We start from the raw sequence: 21,455 nt of genomic DNA, 5'->3' as shown, positions 1-21,455 counted from the left end.
CTACACAACCATTGACTTCAAGGACACACGAGACTGCAGGTGTAAAAATGATGCTCTGTGTGCCAGGCAGTATCTATGGAGGGAAATGGCCAGTCCTCGTTTGGCCAAGTTGACCCAAAAGGTGGCCTGTTCATTTCCCTGCACAGATGCTGCCTGACCCTCTATGTTCCTCAAGCGTATTGCAAGAACTTTGGGGACCACCTTCACCATGACTTAAGAGGCTCATAAAAGCAGTTCCAGCACCTACACAGCAGTAATTGAAGATAGACAAATATATAATGGCTAAACCAGTGTTTGGTCACATTCCATGAAAGGAAATTTAAAACGGGAATGCAAAAGATCTTAGTCACTATTTGAATGCATTGTTAAATTTTCCTGACCGTTCTTCAATTAGCATTACGTTTTGAAATTGTGTAAGTTTCTTCTTTACAATACGAGATTTAATCTGTTGTTCATTTCGAAGACTGGGGTAAAGTTTCAGGCGCCACTCTCCACACGGGCCAATGAGATAGAGCAGGGCGCCAACCGGCACATGTCAATCCCGGAGAAGGCCGTTTCCGTTTCCGGATCAGAGGTGACGGTTTGTCAGAGGCCGATGGGGAGGAGAAAGCGGTGGCCGTTGCCGTCCTCATTCATCGCAGCGCGGAGGCCGGGGCTCGGGCCTGTTGCGTGCGATCCGCGGGCTCCAGGGTAACACCCCGGCCCGGTCGCACTCAGCCGATCGTCGGGCTGTCGGTCGCGCTTCGGCCGCTTTGTGCAGGAACGGGGGAGGCGGCGGTGCGCGGCACAGGTAGAGGTGGTCGGGAGTGCGCGTGCGCGTGCGCGGTGAGGGGGGGGCGAGGGCACAATGAGGGGCGCGGGAACGGTCCTCCTGGGCACCCTCACCTATCCACTCCCTCAACCCCATCCCCACGCCACCACCCCTCTGTCTGTCCTCACCCCCGGACCCCCAGCCCGCTTCTCATCCCCGTCAGAGCCCCCTGCTGCACAATGAAGAGCCCAAAGGAATCTGTAATAGTGAAAAATTAGTCGTGGAACAATTGATGAGATTGATAAGTCATACATCCCCAGGACCTAATGACTTGCATCTGCAGGTTTTGAAAGAGAATTCCCTGGGTGTTAGTGGATGCATCAGTTATTTTCCATGGGTTCTTGAACAATTCTCAGAGATTGGAAGGCTGCAGCAAGTGTAGCCTACCACTTAAGGAAAGGAGCTGAAGGAAAAGAGCAAATGGTTGTTCAGATGGCTGGTCAAATGTCAGCAACAGTGGAAGCATTATATTTTGTACTTCCAAACCATGGGCTAATTGCAAGAAAAAGATAGGAACCCAGGATGAGAGTGTAACTTCATTTCTGCTCTCAGTGAGGCTTGATGATGTATGCCTTTTACATATAACCTGCAATGCATTATGTAGCTAACAAATGCTTAATCAAGCAATATATTTATAATACTCAAATATTATTGAAATGCTAAATACACAACACACAGATGGTATATACAGTATACTATATAATATACATCCACAATATATAGGCATCCACAGCCCAGTAAATTTTAAATTGTCTCATTCACACCTAAAGATTTAATCATTGTGGGATGACAAGGCTGTGGAAGTTACTCTGCTTGCTAGGAGAGACTTGTGGCTGTGAAGTAAACTCCTTGGTGTTTGAATGAGTTGATTCTGGGACTGCAAAAAGTGGTTCTGACTGTTCTGCTCAGCTTTCTTTTAAATGTATTGACATCCCAAACAATGTATGGCAATCTTCACTGGATGATGTGGATCATAACATGTGAGTACGGTGTCTGACATCACCATTTCCTTTGTCTTTTGGAAAGCCACCTCACACTGCTTTGCCCATTGCCATTTCTTCCTGCTCTGTAGTAATGAATTCAAGGGGTGAGGCACAGTAGGCAAGTTTGACAGGAGCCAGTTATAGAACTTGACAAATCCCAAAGAAGTACCGTAACTGTGACACGTCCTTTGGCCTTGGAGCATCCACCACTGCTTGAATTTTCTCAGCACACTTGTGTAATCCCTGTGTGTCAATGGTATGACTACAGTAAGTGATGCTTGGTTTAAAGAACTCACACTTGTGTCATGCTCTAAACCCATAATGTTATAATCTTCTTAACACTTTTAAGATTTTGGATATGTTCCTTGTCATCCTTTCCAGCAACAATAATGTCATCCAGCCTTGCAGCACCTGGTCCATAGCTTTCTGCCAGAGTGCAGGTGCAGATGCAACTCCAAAAGTAAACCTATAATAGCGATAAAACCCTTTGTGAGTGTTTATGGTGAGAAACAGATGGGATTCTTCTTCCATCTACATCTGTAGGTAGGCCTCAGCTAAGTCCACTTTACTGAAGTGCTGGGTTGATCACCACAGATCCTGACAGACTCTTTCTTCTTGGCTACTGGGACAATGGGATTGCCCATGGGCTTCACTCAACCTTGGAAAGAATTCCTTTAATTTCCATGCAATTTAGCTCACTGGCTGCTTTATCACAGATGGTTTGAGGAACCAGGTGGACATTGCAAAACTTGCATGTGGCATTTTCATTTAATACTATTTTACTCTTGGTATGTTTGAGTTTTCCAGTGCCATCCATGAGCATTGCCGTGACATCATCTGGTACCTTTCTTAATTCACTTTCAGTTGACTCTGTTGCAGGGGATGTGGCATGCTAGTGGTGGATGGATCTCCAATCAAGTGGTAGTTGACTCAGTCAATCACGACCCCACAATGCTGGCCCCCTCTTATTTTTACCACATACAAGCCCAGTGTGGCTTGTTGGTTGTTGTATTTCTCTGTTACAAATGTCAACTTCTCTCCAGTACAAGTTGGATATCAGTAGACTTCAGTTTAGTATCTTTGAAATGCTGTTCAAACTCATCTTGTGAAATCACTGAAAGTGTCCAATATGTACTGGTGTAATGACATATGCCATTTAATTACTTTTATATATAACCCACAAAGTATTATATAAATAACAAATATTGCTTAATCAAACACAATATTTACAATATTCTTCAAATATTACTAAAATGTTGAATACACAACAGAAAATTGAGGAATTTTATGGACGAAGTGTAGAGGTCATTTAAGAATGTTCAGAGCTAACATAAATTTGACAGATCAGTTGGAATTTTCTTGAGACTGTACCTAGCAAAATAGATAAAGGTGAGCCGCCATACAAACTGCAGTTTAGGCAGCAGCTATGTCAATGAATAAACAGTTAATGTTTTGTGCTGAGAGCCTTTTTCAGGACCAGTGAACCAGTTCTGTTGCATGTTTGGACTTTAGGAAGATTCTTGATAAGGTGCCTCACAGGATTACCAAACAAAATAAGAGTGCCCAAAATTAGGAAGAGTAAAATGCTGTGCATTTAGATGGTTGTTGAGGTCATGATAGTTACAGTGGCTTTAGAACAGTATTTATGTTCTGATTTATTTACTCTGGTCAACATATTTTGATTCATATGTTAAGGAAAAGTTTGCAGAGTCAATCTAAATTTGTCCAAGTGGATTTGTGCATGTTACTTTCTCAAGTTACTTTCTCTCAGTTTCTTAAAATCTTCTTTACAGATAATTTAAAAGTCATGGTTAAAGGCTGCATTTCACTACTAGTTTTCGCATAAAACCTGTTCAATGTCATGGAGTGGCTTTATTATTGATATTACAGTTTGCTAATCGGGATGTGGATATTTTTCCAGTTCAATTGCCTTCCATTCAGAGTAATGTTAGAGAACATGTTCATCATTAGGTTTCCTTTTTACTCCTGTCAAAACAGTGGCTTATTTCATTGAAGCAAAGTGTCTGTAGCATTTACACTGCTTTTGTTACTCTAGTTGTTGTTATTTTGTTATTCCAGTGTTACTTGGAATACCTTCTGCTGGAAATGTTTTTCCCATAAACCTTTACAGATGTAATTTGGGACAATAAATATGCAGATCTTCCTGATGTTAGAGCTAAATTCGTTTTTCAGCTTTTCAATAACTCTCTCCCCTTTTCTATAATACTGGGTTTGCCTCTACTTATTTCTGTGCCCTTGTCAGTAACCATTTTCCAAATTAAATTTTGAGATGGGGAAGTTCAGCATCGGTGAAGGCAACCACTTTTCAATTCTAAACAACTTTTCTAATTCAAAGTTGAGTCTTGAGGACTTGTAGCAGGCCTAGGTGGAAGATGTGATGCTGTGCCTTGAACATCACTGGAAAAATATAAAAGGCTAAAGACAGAAAGGTCAGAGTGGGAGTGAGATGGAGAATTAAAGTGACAGGAAATTGGAAGTTCAGGATTGTTCTTGTGGACTGAACAGGGATGTTCTGCATTGCATATATCCATTTCATATTTGTCCTTTTGCAAACATAGATGAGACTGTGGTGTGAGCACTAATTAGGAAGCAGTACATGGAATTGTTTGGGTCCTTGGATTTATGGAAGGGACATGCCAAGAGGACATCTATAAAGTCCGCTTAGTGCAATGAACAATGAAGTGGCTGTTGATGGAACAAAGACAGTGAAGCAGGAAATTGGGGAGGGACCATTCTCTGGAATACAGATGGGAGAGGGGAAGATGTATTTGAGGATATAAACTTGTTGAAAGTAGTGGAAGTTATACAGGGGGATCCATTGAATGTGGGGTTGGCAAGGGCAAGAACACTTTTTTATTTGGGTGGAAAGAGATGGGATGAGAGCAGAAATGAGAGTAATGGTATTGGTGTGGTTGAGAACCTCTCATCTGTGATGGAGAGGAAAGTGCACTTAAAGGAGAAGGGAGATATCTCAGAGGCACTGAAGATGTGGAGAGTATCTTCATCTAAACAGATGCAACAGAGTTAGGAACAATAGAAGATTGGAATAGAGTTCTTGCAGGAACCATCATAGGAGGTGTAGTCAAGATAACTGTGGGGATAGTGGGCTTCTAATGGATAATGGTTGTTGATCGTGCCCTGTATTGGAGACAGAAGGCAAGGAAGGAAGGAGACAGTAATTGACCATGTGAAGATGAGAGTAGCGTTGAATTGTCAGCCTAGATCAAGAAACTCTATAGAGTTTTGTTCAAGAGCAAGAAACAGCACCAGTGTGATCATCAATCTAATGGGAGGAGGCTTCTATAGGAACCAAACATGATGTTTGGTAATTTAACGTGGAATGAGCAGAACAAACATGAAATGATGTTCAAGGCACAGCATCGCATCTTCTACCTAGGCCCACTACAAGTCCTCAAGACTTAACTTTGAATTAGAAAAGTTGTTTAGCATTGAAGAGTGGTTGCCTTCACTGAAGTTGAGCTTCCCCATCTCAAAATTTAATTTGGAAAATAGTTACTGACAAGGTCACAAAAAATAAATAACAACAGAGGCAAAATAAAATGAAACATCAATCACCAAAAGTGAAGGAGAACTAGAGTTAACTTGTATATTAGGTGTTAGTGGATAATTATAATCGTCAGAAGCTGATAAATAATATCAATAACAAGCTGCAGTTGGTTTCTCCCCTTTGATTTTGTACATGGCACGTACTCTTGCATCTTGAAATAAACTAAGAATGGAGATTTTTATTCAGAAGGTGTTGCACAGACAAGCTGGGGCAGAAGCAGATTTGACCATATTATTGAGATGGAATGTGCAATAGTGAGAGGCAAGAGGCAGAGTTCTGGTGACCAGAAATAATTGCTTTTCTGCTCCAGTATTTGGACAGAGTAAATTTCTGTTTCTCATGCTGTGGATACCAAAGAAGCTTTGTGACAAATTGGAAATGTTGAAGCTATTTTTGTAAATCAGAGTATTGAGTATAAGAGTTGGAATGTTATGGTGAGGTTGTATAAGGCATTGGTGAGGCTGAATTTAGAGTATTGTGTGCAGTTTTGGTCACCTAATTACAGGAAGGATATTAATAAGGTTGAAAGAGTGCAGAGAAGGTTTACAAGAATGTTGCCGGGTCTTGAGAAACTGAGTTACAGGGAATGGTTGAATAGGTTAGGACTTTATTCCCTGGAGCGTAGGAGAATGAGGGGAGACTTGATAGAGGTATGTAAAATTATAATGGGTATAGAGTGAATGCAAGCAGGCTTTTTCCACTGAGACTAGGGGAGAAAAAAACCAGAGGACATGGGTTAAGGGTGAAGAGGGAAAAGTTTAAAGGGAACATTGGGGGGGGGGCTTCTTCACACAGAGAGCGGTGGGAGTGTGGAATGAGCTGCCAGATGAAGTGGTAAATGCGGGCTCACTTTTAACATTTAAGAAAAACTTGGACAGGTACATGGATGAGAGGTGTATGGGCCAGGTGCAGGTCAGTGGGACTAGGCAGAAAAATGGTTCGGCACAACCAAGAAGGGCCAAAAAGCCTGTTTCTGTGCTGTAATGTTCTATGCTTCTATTAAAGAAGACAGTATTGAGGTCGATCTACATCTAATGTTGCCAGATTGTGTTTAGAACTTGTGTTTTTGAGTGTTCTAGAAGGTGGCATGTAAATGAGAAATTGGAAGTGCCTGAGGGTGGTAATGCAAAGTTCAATCTTTAAATGATCCTAGAGATGACAAACACTGGGCTTTGCTTCCAATCAAGCATTTCAGATAATTTTTGAGTAATAATTGGATGGGAGTAATCAGGAGCCATCAAACACTTCCCATATGTTAATCCTTTCATTCCCTATCATCTGGAAACTTGGCCACCAAATCATCAATTCCGTCATCTGGCTCATTAACGTATAATGGTGGACCCACCAAACCTTGTAGACCACCACTAGTCACTGGGAGCCAACAGGAGAAGTTCCTCTTTATTCCCACTTTTTGCCTCGTTCCGGTTAGTAATCTTCTGTTCATTCTATTATCTTTCCTGAAATACTGTGGACTCTTGTTTAACATCAAGCCTCATGTTTGGCACCTTGTTATAGGCCTTCTGAAAATCCAAGTAAACAACCTGTACTGACTCTTTGTCTATCCTGCCTGTTATTCTTGCCATCGCTGCTCTGTTATCATCCCTGTTAGTGTTCCCTTCCAATCAGCGAAGCCAGCTCCTGTCTTGTGCCTCTGTAATTCCCTTAAGCAGTTGCAATATGAATATATTCAATTTTAGCTTCTCCCTCTCAAACTGCGGAGTAAATTCTATCACATTATGTTCACTGTCTCTTAAAGGTTCCTTTACTTTAAGCTCACTAATCAAATCTAGTTCATTATACAAAACCCAATCCAGAGTTAAATTTTCTCCTGTGGGCTTGACCACAAGCTGCTCTTTTTTTAAAAAAAAACAGCCCGTAGGCGTTTTACAAATTCTTTCTTTTGGGATCCAGCACCAACTTAATTTTCGATATCTACCTGCATATTGCAGTGGTCAGGGATACTAAAGCACAAGCGCAAAAGGGGCATATAGAGTGATCAGCGGGTAGCTTGAGGAGCCTTGGCCTTAACAGATACAAGATTCTGGCTGTTTAGACAAAATGGGGACAGTATGTGCAAACTGTACATAGTACCAGGTGTTAGCCCCAACTGTCCATGGTACCAGGACCCATTCAAGCTGGAAAGGAGGGAGAGGGAAATATAGTCATTGCAGAGATAACATAGTTAAGGAACATGCACCAGTAGAGTTGCTGCCTCATAGCATGGTGACCTGCTTTTCGATCCTCATGCTCAGGTGCTTTTTGCAATAATATGGGTTTTCTTTGGGGCCTGGTTTGCTCCCACTCAGTAGCAGGTTAATTAATGACAGTAAGTTAACTCTATTGTGTAGTACAGCCTGGGGAGGGGAACTGATGGGAATGTGGGCAGAATAAAATTAGGGTTATTGTTTTTAAAAAAGTGGCCTCTTCCCCTCTCCCATCTGTATTTCAGAGAATGGTCCCTCCACAATTCCCTGCTTCACTGTCTTAGTTCCATCAACAGCCACTTCATTGGTGCAGATTCATAAATGGTCCCCTTTCACCCACCGTAGTATCTCTTCTATGCAGTAAAGACAAGGGTCTGTAGATAGCATTGCATGGAGAGTTCCATGGTTGAGGATGTTGTTTGGGAACAAGATAAAAGGGGCAGGTCCAGTTACAATGGTCCAGGTAGGCACTTATAACATAGCTAGAACAAGAAAGGTGGTTTAGCGAAGGGATTAGGTGCAGTTTGGGGCAACATTTGAAAAATAAGACCACAATGTTGATAATCTTACTTATTCTCTGCACATTTGAAGATTGGAGAAGTAAATGCATAGTTCAAAGACTGTGAGATGAATGGATTCCGAATCATGGAGCATGGGTATAAATGTTGGAAAGGTGAGCTCTTCCTTTGGGATGGATTTCATTTTCAACATGCTTTTGGTTCACAGTACAAGAGCTGTGGATGGGCTTTAGACTAATTAGAATGGGAGGAAGGGTGCAAGTAACAAAGTTTAATGAATCAAAAAAAGAGAAAGGGAGGTGAGGCAATGAATGAAAATCAAAACCATTGGAAAGCAGAAAACTGTAAGGAAAAGTGCTCTAGAAACTGAAACCAAGCTATCTTTTAAAAAGTGAGGTTTACAACACTTTATCTGAGTGTACATAGTATTTGCAACAAGATGGATGAGTTGATGATGGAAATAGTAACAGATGAGTTTGTTCTAGTAGACCAAGCACAAACAGGAGAAAACCTACAGATGCTGGAGATCCAAGCAACAGACACAAGGCAGGCCTACCCTGCTGAGTTCCCCAGCATTTTGCGTGTGTTGCTTGTTCTAATACACATTGTTCCAGGTTGACTAGAACTGAGAACTCAAATTCAAAATCCAAAGTTATTTGTCAGTTTGAAAAGAAAAGAGAAGGGGTAGCAATATTGATTAACGCGATCTGTATGTGGTGTGGTGTGTAATGACGTAGTTCATGATGTGCTGTCTGTTTTGGTGGAAATAAAGAATAGCAAGGGAATAAAAAGACACAGTTGGGAGCGGCCTATTGGCCCCCAAAGTTTTACCTAACGAGGACAAAACATAATTGGAGAAAAATCAAATAGAGAAAAATATAAGAAGGGATTTCGGTAATTTTAATCTGTGTGTTGATGCAGTAATTAGACTGATAAAGGTCTTGTGGAAAAGGAATCTGCAGAATGCTTCAGTAATGGTTTCTTAAAGAGAAATGTGTTACAGCATCTACCCAGGAACAGATACCATATCATGATATACATCATTTCTCACCAGTGTGCATATCCCTCTCTTGATTTACATTGCTACCCCATCTCTTTTAATAGTGTTTATATTTAATTATGTGTAATGAGATAGAACGCCTATTAAAATTGAATCGGAATAAAACTCGGGAGACCAGTTTATTGTGCACCCTCCTGCAGGAGTTTGAGACCCAGTTGTCATAGGGAAGGTACGTAAGTAGTGCCACCATTCGACAAGTGGACCCCCTTTCTCAGGCTACAGCTGTATATTTATACATAATAAGCCCCATACATTACTGTTGTAATATGTTATTTGAATTGGTACACCCACCAAGTCTGTTGGTGCAAAACTTAGTTACAGATAAGAGAGTCTGCTAGATCAAGTCTTAATTACAGATGGATGTGCTGTCCAGTCATTATCAGTTATTCCCTTTGCTAGGTCCTGACTTAATTACAGATGGATGTTTATTTCTGTCCTTATCGGTGAGCACTCTTCCCCCTTCTCAAATGTGGGTACATGTACACTGTTATCAAACTCTCAGTGTCTCTCTGCAAGCCGGGGAGAACTGGTGTGGATCTGTCTTAGCTGACTGCTGAAGGCAGAGTTTACTTCAGTTCCAAAATTCCTATTCAATCCCAATTATTCTTTTAGCTGGAGGTTACATAGGTTCAAAATGATTTTTTTATATCCCCTCACGCCGAGAGATCTTGTAGTTGGGGAATTTTTGCGGAGTAATAATCAGAACATAGTATGTTTTAAGATACAATACCTTTGATCTGAATGTAGTATCCTGAACTAAATACAGACAATTACAATGGTTTGAAGGAAGTGTTGTCTAGAGTGGATTGGGAAAATAAGTAAAAAGAAAGGTCGTTAGTGAGTTGTGAAAGACACACAAGCACCTATTCTCAGTAAAGTTTATCCCAATTAGAAAGGTGAACAATCCATTATTAGCAAAGATCAAAAGTAACACCAAATTAAAAATATTGGCAAAAGCAAATGATGGACCTGAGGATGAGAACTTAATTTTTTTTTAGAAATCAGTAGTAGATGACTGTAAAGCTAATAATGAGTGGGAAAACTAATTATGAGTGTAAAGTGGAAATAATATCACAATGAACTGTAAGAGAGCTTTTGTAGTCTCAGTAAAAGGAAGTATGTAGGAGACTGGAGAGTGAGTCTGGGGAATTAATAATGGGAAACAAGAAGATGGCAGATAAGCTAATACCCCACCTGGTCTTTGTGGATGCTATAAACATTCCCAGGTTAGCAGATGGTCTGCTGTCACCATGTCGTATGATGTGGGCAATCATGGTCTTATCCATGACTGCAATATGCTAAACAAGTGCTATAGCTTGCCCTAGGGTGACCTGCAGGCTAGCAGGAGGAGGAGTGGCTTACACCTCCTCTGGTAGAGACGTATCTCCACCCTACCACCCATCTTCTTTCAAATAGAAAGGATGAACTTGCTTCAATTCCTATCTTGAGGAGGAAAGTATAGGAACATCTGTTGGGACCACGGGCAGACAAGCCATCTGGCTGTGCTGGCCTGCATCCATGGGGTTTAAATGAAGTAGTTGCAAAGATAATAGAGCCATTGTTTGAAGTTTTTCATAATTCAGAGCTCTGGGAGAGTAGCAGCAGATTTGAAAACACAATGCCCTTGTTCGAAATGGGGGTCTAAATAAAGGGAAAATGGTGGGCAGTTAGTCTTTAGTCAAAGAAGAAATAGCTAGTCACTTAGAAAATCTCTGAGATCAAACCAGTTTTCATGGTTTTATGAGAGAAAAGTCATGTTTGACAAATTAGAGTTCTTTGAGGACATAACAAGCAAAGTCGATAGGATGGAACCTGTAGTGTATTTGGATTTCTAGAAGGCATTCTGTACGGATCCATATAAAAGGCTGTGTACAATAGAAGTGTCATGATATTGAGGGAAGTGTACTAACATGGATTGAAGACTGATTACTGCATAAAAGAAATACTTTGTTTTCATTCTGGAAAAATACATCATGCAAAGTACCCTATGGATCAGTTATTGACCCTCAATTATATATATCTGTTATTGGTTTGGAAGAGGGTGTAGGGTGTTAGGACTCCAGTAAGGAAATCTCCTGTACCTAATAAAGTGGCCACTGTATATATACGTGGTTTTATGCTGCTATGGTCCATCCACTTTGAGGTTCAATGTGCATTCATAGATGCTCTTGTGCACACCACTGTTGTAACGAGTGATTATTTGAGTTACTGTTGCCTTCCTGTCAGCTAGAACCAATCTGGCCATTCTCCTCTGTCCTCTCTCATTATTAAGGCATTTTTGCCCACTGAATTGCTGGTTACTGGGTGTTTTTGTTTTGCTCCATTCTCTGTAAACCCTAGAGACTGCTATGTGTGAAAACCCCAGGAGATCAGCAGTTTCTGAGACACTCAAACCACTCTATCTGGTACCAACAAGCATTCCACAGTTAAAGTCACTTAGATCACACTTCAATTCCACAGACCACTCTCACTCTGACATGTCTGTCCATGGCCTCCTCTACCGTCAAGATGAGGCCACATGCAGGTCGATGGAGCAATACCTTATCTCCCGCCTAGGTAGCCTCCTACCTGCCGGCATGAACATCCAACTCACAGACCTCCGTTGATACCCCTGCCCCCCCTTACCCCCATCCCTATCTATTATTTTAGTCTGGTTCTCTTTCTCTTTTTTCCCCCCTCACTATAATTTCCCCCTAGCCCATTTCCCTCCAGCCTATCACTTCCCAGCTCTCTACTTCATCCCTCCCCCCACTTCTTATCCCCTCTCCACCATCCCATGTTACTTCACTCCTGATGAAGGGTTTCGGCCCGAAACGTCGTTATTACTTCCTCCCATAGATGCTGTCTGGCCTGCTGAGTTCTGCCAGCATTTTGTGTTTTTTTAGATCACATTTCTTCCCCATTGCCACTGAGCGTATACAGATTGAGTGAATGGGCAAAAACTTGGTAAATTGTTTAAAGTGTGATGTCATGTTCCTTGGTAGGAACAATTTAAGAAAAATAGACTTAAATAAGTAGGGGAAACTACAAATGAGTGAAGTGCAGAAATTCTTTGTGTTCTTGTGCATGAAACAAAGTTAGCATGTAGTTGTGTCAAGTAATTGAGAAGTCTAAAGGCACATTAGCCTCTATTGCTGGGGATCGGAATTTTAAAATAGAAAAGTATTGTTATATTTGTTTGGGTTTTGGTGAGACCCAGCTGGAGTACTACATACGGCTTTGGGTTTTATTTTAGTTAAAGATGGAGGCAGCCCAGTAGAGGGTCATTAGGCTGTTTTATGAGATGAGAAGGTTGCACTAAATGAGTGGCTGAGATTGAATCTGTTCTTTGTAGTTCAGAAAACAGTGAAGGATGAATTTATTGAAAGATATATGAATACGATCCTAAGAGTTTCTAATAAGGGTCAATAGTTACAAGACAAGGAGAGTTCATTTAAAACTGAGGCACAGCAGAATTTTTTTTCTCAAAAGTTGTGAATCTCTGGAATTCTCTGCGTAGGAAGGCTGTGGAAGCTAGATCAATAGACAATAGGTGCAGAAGTAGACCATTCGGCCCTTTGAGCCTGCACCGCCATTTTGAGATCATGGCTGATCATCTACTATCAATACCCGGTTCCTGCCTTGTCCCCATATCCCTTGATTCCCCTATCCATAAGATACCTATCTAGCTCCTTCTTGAAAGCATCCAGAGAATTGGCCTCCACTGCCTTCCAAGGCAGTGCATTCCAGACCCCCACAACTCTCTGGGAGAAGAAGTTTTTCCTTAACTCTGTCCTAAATGACCTACCCCTTATTCTCAAACCATGCCCTCTGGTACTGGACTCTCCCAGCATCTGGAACATATTTCCTGCCTCTATCTTGTCCAATCCCTTAATAATCTTATATGTTGCAATCAGATCCCCTCTCAATCTCCTTAATTCCAGCGTGTACAAGCCCAGTCTCTCTAACCTCTCTGCGTAAGACAGTCCTGACATCCCAGGTATTAACCTTGTGAATCTATGCTGCACTTCCTCTACAGCCAGGATGTCCTTCCTTAACCCTGGAGACCAAAACTGTACACAATACTCCAGGTGTGGTCTCACCAGGGCCCTGTACAAATGCAAGAGGATTTCCTTGCTCATGTACTCAATTCCCTTTGTAATAAAGGCCAACATTCCATTAGCCTTCTTCACTGCCTGCTGCACTTGCTCATTCACCTTCAGTGACTGATGAACAAGGACTCCGAGATCTCTCTGTATTTCTCCCTTACCTAACTTTACACCGTTCAGATAATAATCTGCCTTCCTGTTCTTACTCCCAAAGTGGATAACCTCACAGTTGTAAATAAACTTAATTATGAACAGGTAATCAGTAGTAGAGTTATTTGGACATTTCAAATTGAGTTACTGGCATGATGAATTCTACAATCTGAATTATGCTGAATAGCAAATTGCATGCTTCACACAAGTCATCATTAGGTAATGCTTCTGCAGTATTTAATTTTTTTGGTACATTTTAAACATTTGGTCAATTTCAGTTATTTATAAAAAAAAACACACAAGTATCGTTTAGCCAGCAGAGGTTGGCCCATTACTGCCTTATTTGTGTCATCAAAGTTTGTTCTCAAACCTCCACTGCCTTGCGCCTGTACCCACAATGGGAAAGGCTCTGGGAGTAAACCCAGAGGAAAAATCCAGAGCTGCAGTCCCTAAGGCAGTTCTGACTGGCAACTCGTACAATGCTGCTGGTGTCAAACTGTTCTGATCTCTACCGTTCCTTTGTGTTCATCAGAAGTGTGGACAGGTGTAACTTGCTACATGGACAACAGCTTGTTCTCCATATTGTAATGCCCTGGCTTGTGTATCTAGACAGCTAGGATGCAGCATCTATGGTCGACCCTGACCGACAGGGCCCTCAATGTTTGATACTTCTGACCAACTGATGATAACTGATATTTTGATCCATGTAAAACCAGATGTGCTGTGTAATTCGGAGGTTTTTAGAGGGATTAACAATTTGGAGTTGCTAATATGACCACTGTGAAGAGAAGGTTTAGCAACACCATTGCTGCTTGCTACATGCATTTGCTGTTGTGCTGTATTATAACTTTAAAATGCAAAATTTTAATTAAAAAGATATTTGGTTTGCATTTAGATTTGTAACATCCAGATAGAAATTAAGATCTTTCTAACATGTAGGTGTGAAGCTACCTGAAAATGAGCTACTTGTACAGAATTCTGTTAGGAGCATCGAAGTCCCCTTGCGTAATGTAATTTGGTGTTTTAGCACAGACCCACTGGGAAGATCTAGCTTTTTAAAGTTAGCATTCATAGATACAGTCTTACTTGTGCAGATTCTGAAATTCTTTTCTGTGAAAAGGAGAACTGGACTTAATGTATTTCTTTACCATTTCAACTAACGATTGATCAGATGTCAGAAATCTGTCAGTCTTTGTCTCTATCATACGTAACGGCTACTGTCAATAATGGAATAGTTTTTAAAGATTAGTGCATGAATGGAATTGTTATACTATAATTTGTGTTTTTATAAGGTATACTTTAGAAGACCATTCTTTAAATTGTTTCACATTGTTATTTGTGAATTGCAAGTAGGTAGATGATGCCTACTGTTTTAATTGCAGCTTAGAAAATGTAATTTCTTTGGAAATCAGGATTGTTGCAGTTGGAAGAACCTATCATACCCTCTTTTTTTTTTCCCCTTCTTTTAATAGGATTATGGATTTTCCAGGGCACTTTGAGCAAGTTTTTCAGCAGCTGAACTATCAGCGGCTACACGGACAACTCTGTGACTGTGTGATTGTTGTTGGGAGCCGACATTTCAAAGCTCATCGGTCTGTGCTTGCAGCATGTAGCACCCACTTTCGAGCTCTCTTTACTGTCCCTGAGACTGATCAATCAATGAACATGGTTCAGCTTGACAGTGAAGTGGTCACGGCAGAGGCTTTTGCAGCTCTTGTTGAAATGATGTACACATCCACGCTAATGCTGGGAGAGAGCAACGTGATGGATGTGCTTTTAGCAGCTTCCCACCTCCACCTGAATTCTGTGGTGAAGGCTTGCAAACATTACTTAACAACCAGGACTGTACCCATGTCCCCTACAAGTGAAAGGCTTCAAGAACAAAATGCTCGTATGCAGAGATCATTTCTGCTTCAGCAGCTGGGTTTGAGTTTAGTCAATTCTGCCCTCAGCTCCAGTCAAACAATGGACGAGCAAGTTGGTGTGAACTCGTCACTGCGCCACCACTTGGAGGATCAGTCGACTGCATTTCCTGTCAGGCGTCTGCAGAAAAGGAAAGCCGTTCCTGATGAAAGATCAAAGCAAAGGATAAGACCTTCCGTGGATGAATCTATCATCACTGAAGGGACATCAGACAATGGGCAAGCTGTGGTGCATACTTGTGAGGAACTGTTTACACCAGACTCCCTGAAATTGGGAGATGGTTCAAAAACTGATGCGAGTGTTGAAAATCAGGTGGAAAATGCTATGATTTTTGAGCAAGCCTTTAGTACGCCAGAAGATAACCAGGTATCCAGTCAGTCAGACAAAGGAGTCAACCATTCACAAGTATCCGTGGTTTCTCAAGCAACTCACATCGAAACTAGTTTCAACCAAGATTCTGCAAATGAGAAGTCAGATTTTCATTCTGAGACTACAGAGCTCCACATAAATGGAAGTGAGGAACAGGTCCGAATTGTTGTAAAAGCCGAGCCACTGAGCTCCCCTGATCCTCAAGATGAGACGAGTGATGCTGCCTCGCAGGCTGAAGGCAGTGAGTCAGTGGAGGTGGAGGGAGGAATGCCTAGTGCAGAAAAACTGGAGCTTAGTCCAGAGAGCAGTGACCGAAGTTTTTCTGACCCTCAGTCTAGTACAGACAGAGTAACCGACATACACATTCTGGAATCCGCAAACACAGACACAAAAGCCCCCTTTCATATTTCCACCTTTTTGAATAAAAACCGATCAAGCAGTTTCAGTGGAGGCCAAAATGCAGATGACAACCTCCCGAACACAACGAGCGACGGCAGAATGGAGAGTGAAGCTACTTACTTAATGAGTCCAACATCCAGTGTGTCTGCCGGCGTCAATTCAACAATGGTAGCAACGCGAATGGAGAATCCCTTTAATGACAGTGCTGATTCTCATTTCATGAGACCTATGCAGGACTTGCTGGGCCTGTCATGTGGGCAGTCTTCAGAGTACAAAACTGGGGGAGAACCATACAGATTGGAATTTCCCAGGCCTAGTTCTGGATTGCATTCACTTTCTAGGCAGTCAATCATTTCATCGCGAGGAGGAGCCACTAATTTTCCAGGTTATCGCCGCATTGCCCCAAAAATGCCCATAGTGACTTCGGTTGGAGATGGAGGTTCTGGATCACAAGACAATGGCTCTAATTCTCAGGTCCGAATATTAAACAGTACCTCTTCCACTTTTGAAAATAACCATTCTTTACAGACAGGCCCTCCGCAGCTGACACGTGCATCTGCAGACGTACTTTCAAAGTGTAAGAAAGCCATGTCAGAACACAATGTGTTGGTGGTGGAAGGTGCCCGTAAATATGCTTGTAAAATTTGCTGCAAGACATTTTTAACATTAACAGATTGCAAAAAACATATTCGTGTTCACACTGGAGAGAAACCCTATGCATGTTTAAAATGTGGCAAAAGATTCAGTCAATCGAGTCACTTATACAAGCATTCTAAGACCACCTGCTTGAGATGGCATGGCGGCAATTTGCCAAGTACTTTGCTCTGACATAGACATTCCCCGTGTTTGTATTTGCTGCTTTGAAGGTGCTGACCTCTTTATTTTAGAAAAAAGAGCTCTTGTAAGATGAAAATGATGAAAATAAACGTTTCACTTGCAATTAATAGCAAAATGTCAGTAAGGTGCCGAATTCAGGGCAAATCAAATTTTGTAGAATTTAGTAACTGTATAAAATATATACTGCAATTTTTTATGCTGTTCAGTTATTTTATTTCAGTAGTTGCTGACTAACCAAAATCTGCAAAGTGATTAGCACAGAATAGTCTGTTTGTGTATTTCCTGAATGTATAGCTCATGTTCTATCTGGACGATGTATAAATCAAGGAGCAAAGGAGACCTGTAGGGTGAATATATTGACCATCTGTATATTTATGTGGAGAGGAGAAAGGAAGGTTTGATTCTCACTGAATAAGCCTTTACTAATTATATCACAGGAGGACAAGTAATCAGCATTGACCATATGTTGCTTTTACAAATCCATAAAAGACATTCTGATCCAAAAGTGAAATACTCCAGATGCTGGAAAAATGAAAAATCACAAAATGCTGAAAATACTCAGCAGGCCAGGTAGTTTCTGTGGAAAGAGAAAGACATTTTGCAGCATTTGCCATCCATTTAACAATGGATGGCAATCTGGAAGAATGATTAGAGGTACCATTGTAAAGATTTAATATTGTGAAAGCTGTGTTAGGAATGAAGAGAATTGCCTGTGGAATTGCTTTGATTGAGTGAAATGAACCTAGTACCTAATGGGGCTCTGGTTGATTGCCCGAATTTGACAGTAAATTGTCATGGATATACAGCTAAAGCTCTTGGAACGTGGAGATGCACATTCTGTGCTGTTAATTCAGGGTATTCATTTAAAGCAGACATGATTTGATTAGATTATAGGGTGAATCATTAAATAAATGGAATGTACAAAAGGATTATTTTCTTTCTAGAACCGATTTGTTTTATACTAATGGCATACTTTCTCCTTGGATAACAAACACTTATTTGACTTTTACAGACATTATTTATTAGCCCTTGTCCTAGTGTTCCTTTAAATGTAGGACCTGGAGAGGATGAGTGGCGTGCCAGTGAGGGGAAAGCATCACTTGAACAATAAAGCCCTATCACAGAAAGGAACAGGCCAGAGAACAAAGCACTGGGTGCTAAATCCTAGTGCACTGGAGCATGAATTGGGGATTGGGCAGAATAGTTTGCTGGAGACTCAATTTACATTCTTGCTTAGTTGAAGATGTATATATGTAAATTGAGGTAATTGGCTACAATAAAAGTTGTTTCAATGGGACCTTGATCTCTTGGTACAGATTCTTAATTCCTGTGTGCATAGTTGTTCCTACTACTCTAAAGCTCCCTTGTTCTCTATATTTGAGATAATAGTCCTTTTCAAAATACAGCTAGCACTTAGTGTGGATCAATTTGTTATAAATGACATGAATTTGTTTGGAATATTAGAGGTAGGTAAAATATTTTCTGTTTCTGTCTTAGGAACTTGAAATAGAGAATTTCCATTCATTGTAACCCTTTTCAATGTTCACTTTATACATTCAGTGACCACTTTATTAAGTAGCTCTTGTACCTAATAAAGTGGCCACTGAGTGTATGCTTGTGGCATTCTGCTGCTCTAGCCCATTCACTTCAAGGTTTGATGTTTTGTGTGTTCAGAGATGCTTTTCTGCACACCACTGTTGTAACACGTGGTTATTGAGTTACTGTAGCTTTCCTGTCAGCTTGAGCCAGTGTAGCCATTATCCTCTGACCTCTTATCAACAAGGCATTTTCACCCACATAACTACTGCTCACTGGATGTTTTTTTGTTTTTCTTACCATTCTCTGTAAACTCTAGAGACTGTTGGGTGCAAAAATCCCAGAAAATCAGCAATTTCTGAGATACTCAAACCACCCTGTCTGGCACCATTAATTATTCCATGATGGAAGTCACTTTGATCACATTTCTTCCCCATTCTGATGTTTGGTCTGAACAACAACTGAACCTCTTGACCGTGTCTGCATGCTTTTATGTATTGAGTTGCTGCCATGATTGACTGATTAGATATTTGCATTAACAATCGGATGCGCCTAATAAAGTGGCCATTGAATGTAGAGTCCTGTCCTCGAAACCACAAAATCAGACTGTTCAAAAAGAGGGTTAAGTTGTAATGCTATAGTGTTCCATCAGGTGAAATTTATCATTCAAATAAGAGAGTGACTAATAATGTCACTTCTAATTCAAATTTCACAGTATACTTTTGATTTTGAAATGCTTTCTGGAGTATTATTTCAATGGTTCAACAGATGCCTGTAGTGTATTTGCAGGTTTCTGAAAACTGTTAGAGTTCAACTGAAGACTGTCAATAATTCGCACAAAATTCCCTGATACACTTTTTCATTTTACATGTTATTTTTCTTTACCTTAAATGCTGAAAGAGAAACAAAGTAAATTTGTGGGATTCTTGAGTTTTCGAAAGATTCATCTGCAATAATGTTGCTGGTTATTTAGAGATTGCAGCCTCCTGTTATGCTGTGAGTCCTGGACTAAGTGGGAGTTCGTTTTTTCAGTTGATTCAAAGATTTAGCCAAACACAGAATTGGTGTTTGAAGCATTGGGAAATGGTTGTTAATCATATTACAAGTAATGAAGAATTTTCTGCTGAAATAAATATGCCAGAAAACTCTTCCTGATTGAGATGTAAGGAATAATGGTGGAAAATTTTTTCAAAAAACCTTTGGAAAATCATGTTCACAGTAGTACAAACAACCTGATCGCTGTAAAAGGCCAGTATGAAATAATTCTGATGACATTAACTATATGTATAATATTATTTATGATCTGCTATGTAATATTTTAGATAATCATACTGTTTTTAAACAAACACACAGAATGGTTCAGAATAACTTGGCTGTAATCAAATTAGCCCTTGAGAGTGGAAGAATCATTCAAGCAAAAACTTGAGTTTAAATTTAATTCTCTGCTACATTGGAGAATAAAGTTATTCTAAATTGAATTTCTGTTATTTTCTCTCTTTAACAACTTGGAGCAGCATCAGTGCTTTACAGGGCTTTTCTAACCATTAAACTCTGTCATTTGAGAGGAACCAAGGAGTTCATTGACAACTGGTGTCAAATCCTAGCATTTTTCTCAATTTACCTTTCCACAGTGTTACATCTTGCCAACAAGGTTTGTTACTGGAATGTAGCTAATTTGCAGGATAAATAGGAAACTATTCAACCAATATTGCCTCCATTCCAGAACTAATCACTAGTCATCAACCTGCATACTTGGGAGTCCCAGCACCAAGTCATTGTCGATTTGTTCACTAAAGGAAAGAGAATGGGCCGAACAATTAACATTCTCAACAGAACAACACTGTATCCCATCACCTAAAAGGTCCACAGGAAAACACGGACCACTACTTGTATCTTAGCAATTAGAACGAAGACATCCATTGATTGAAATTCCCTGATGCCTTCACAGCATTTGGCCAATTATGTAAAAGAGTGAAGTATGGCAAAAAGTTCATGGTGTACCATCCAGCAGTGATTCATGTATCACCCTACATGAGCATTCAAAGCTCTGGAAAGGTACCATTAATACTGTCTCCTCAGAGTACTTCAAATTCAAGATAAGGTGACTAAAGTCAGCACGTCCTTGAACTCCTAAGTATGTTCTGTCAGGCACCAGATTCTTCAAATGGACACTCCAAGCTCTACCAAATTATGAGGCCAGCAGGATGGTCTGAGGGAACCATTCAAATATGGTATCAAAAGTCTTCATAGAAACACCAGCTTGTGACTGCCTGAAATGGAGAAACATTTAGGATTGTACTGGACACCTCAAGTCTATTCATTGAGAGATACATAAGCTCACTGTAAATGGTGGAAGGGGCACACACTCTCCTCAAACTATCCCTCCATCCACCACATCAAACACCTGCCCTACTTGTGGCAGAAATTGCATGTCCCAGATTGGGTTTTAAGGATAGAAATAGGATAAAACCAGAGAAATAGAATGGAAGGAAGTTATCCTTTTTCAAGGAACTTAAGACAATTTTGTGAATATTGAACTATGGCATATGACTAATTGGATGCAGTTCATTAGTAATGCCATACAACCTGTATGTTGCGTCTCTGCATGTCCAACCAGTTGACATTTTAACAAATGTATTATTATTTTAACATCCCAATCACCACTGTACCTGATGTTATTTTGAAAGTTGAAAATGATAAAACTTGCTTGTATGTAATACAATTCCATTGAACAACTAATTACTTTTTGTAAAAACTATCACTGTTTGCAAATTTTGCGTGGATAATGTACTTTCCTGAAAGCTAAAGAAAGTGCTTTTTAGTAATGTGGATTCATGCTACAGTGAGAACCCTTAATTTTGTGGAAAAGCAAGTCTGGGGATCTTCTGATGAAAAGTCACTGAACTAAACTTAACTGTTTCAAGCTGCATTTTCTGTCTTTATTTTCATTACTATACAATTCCCTGTTAAAAGGGAGCCATTTAACTC

The 21,455-nt window shown here is 40.4% G+C and overlaps 1 protein-coding gene across 1 annotated transcript; it reads left to right on the top strand.

Annotated features, from left to right (window-relative positions):
- Positions 1 to 545: 545 nt before the first annotated feature.
- On the top strand, positions 546 to 21,390 carry zbtb5 (zinc finger and BTB domain containing 5). The gene is made up of 2 exons (XM_073024022.1): positions 546 to 790; positions 14,876 to 21,390. The coding sequence occupies exon 2, from the start codon at positions 14,880 to 14,882 to the stop codon at positions 16,920 to 16,922; it is 2,043 nt and encodes a 680-aa protein (XP_072880123.1). The 5' UTR covers positions 546 to 790; positions 14,876 to 14,879; the 3' UTR covers positions 16,923 to 21,390.
- Positions 21,391 to 21,455: the final 65 nt, after the last annotated feature.

The sequence above is a fragment of the Hemitrygon akajei genome, chromosome 2 (assembly GCF_048418815.1).
Source record: "Hemitrygon akajei chromosome 2, sHemAka1.3, whole genome shotgun sequence".
NCBI lineage: Eukaryota > Metazoa > Chordata > Chondrichthyes > Myliobatiformes > Dasyatidae > Hemitrygon > Hemitrygon akajei.
This window is presented reverse-complemented; position numbering and strand designations above follow the sequence as displayed.

Coding starts and splice junctions, on each gene's coding strand:
- zbtb5 (XM_073024022.1), top strand. CDS start 14,880: ATGGATTTTCCAGGGCACTTTGAGCAAGTTTTTCAGCAGCTGAACTAT.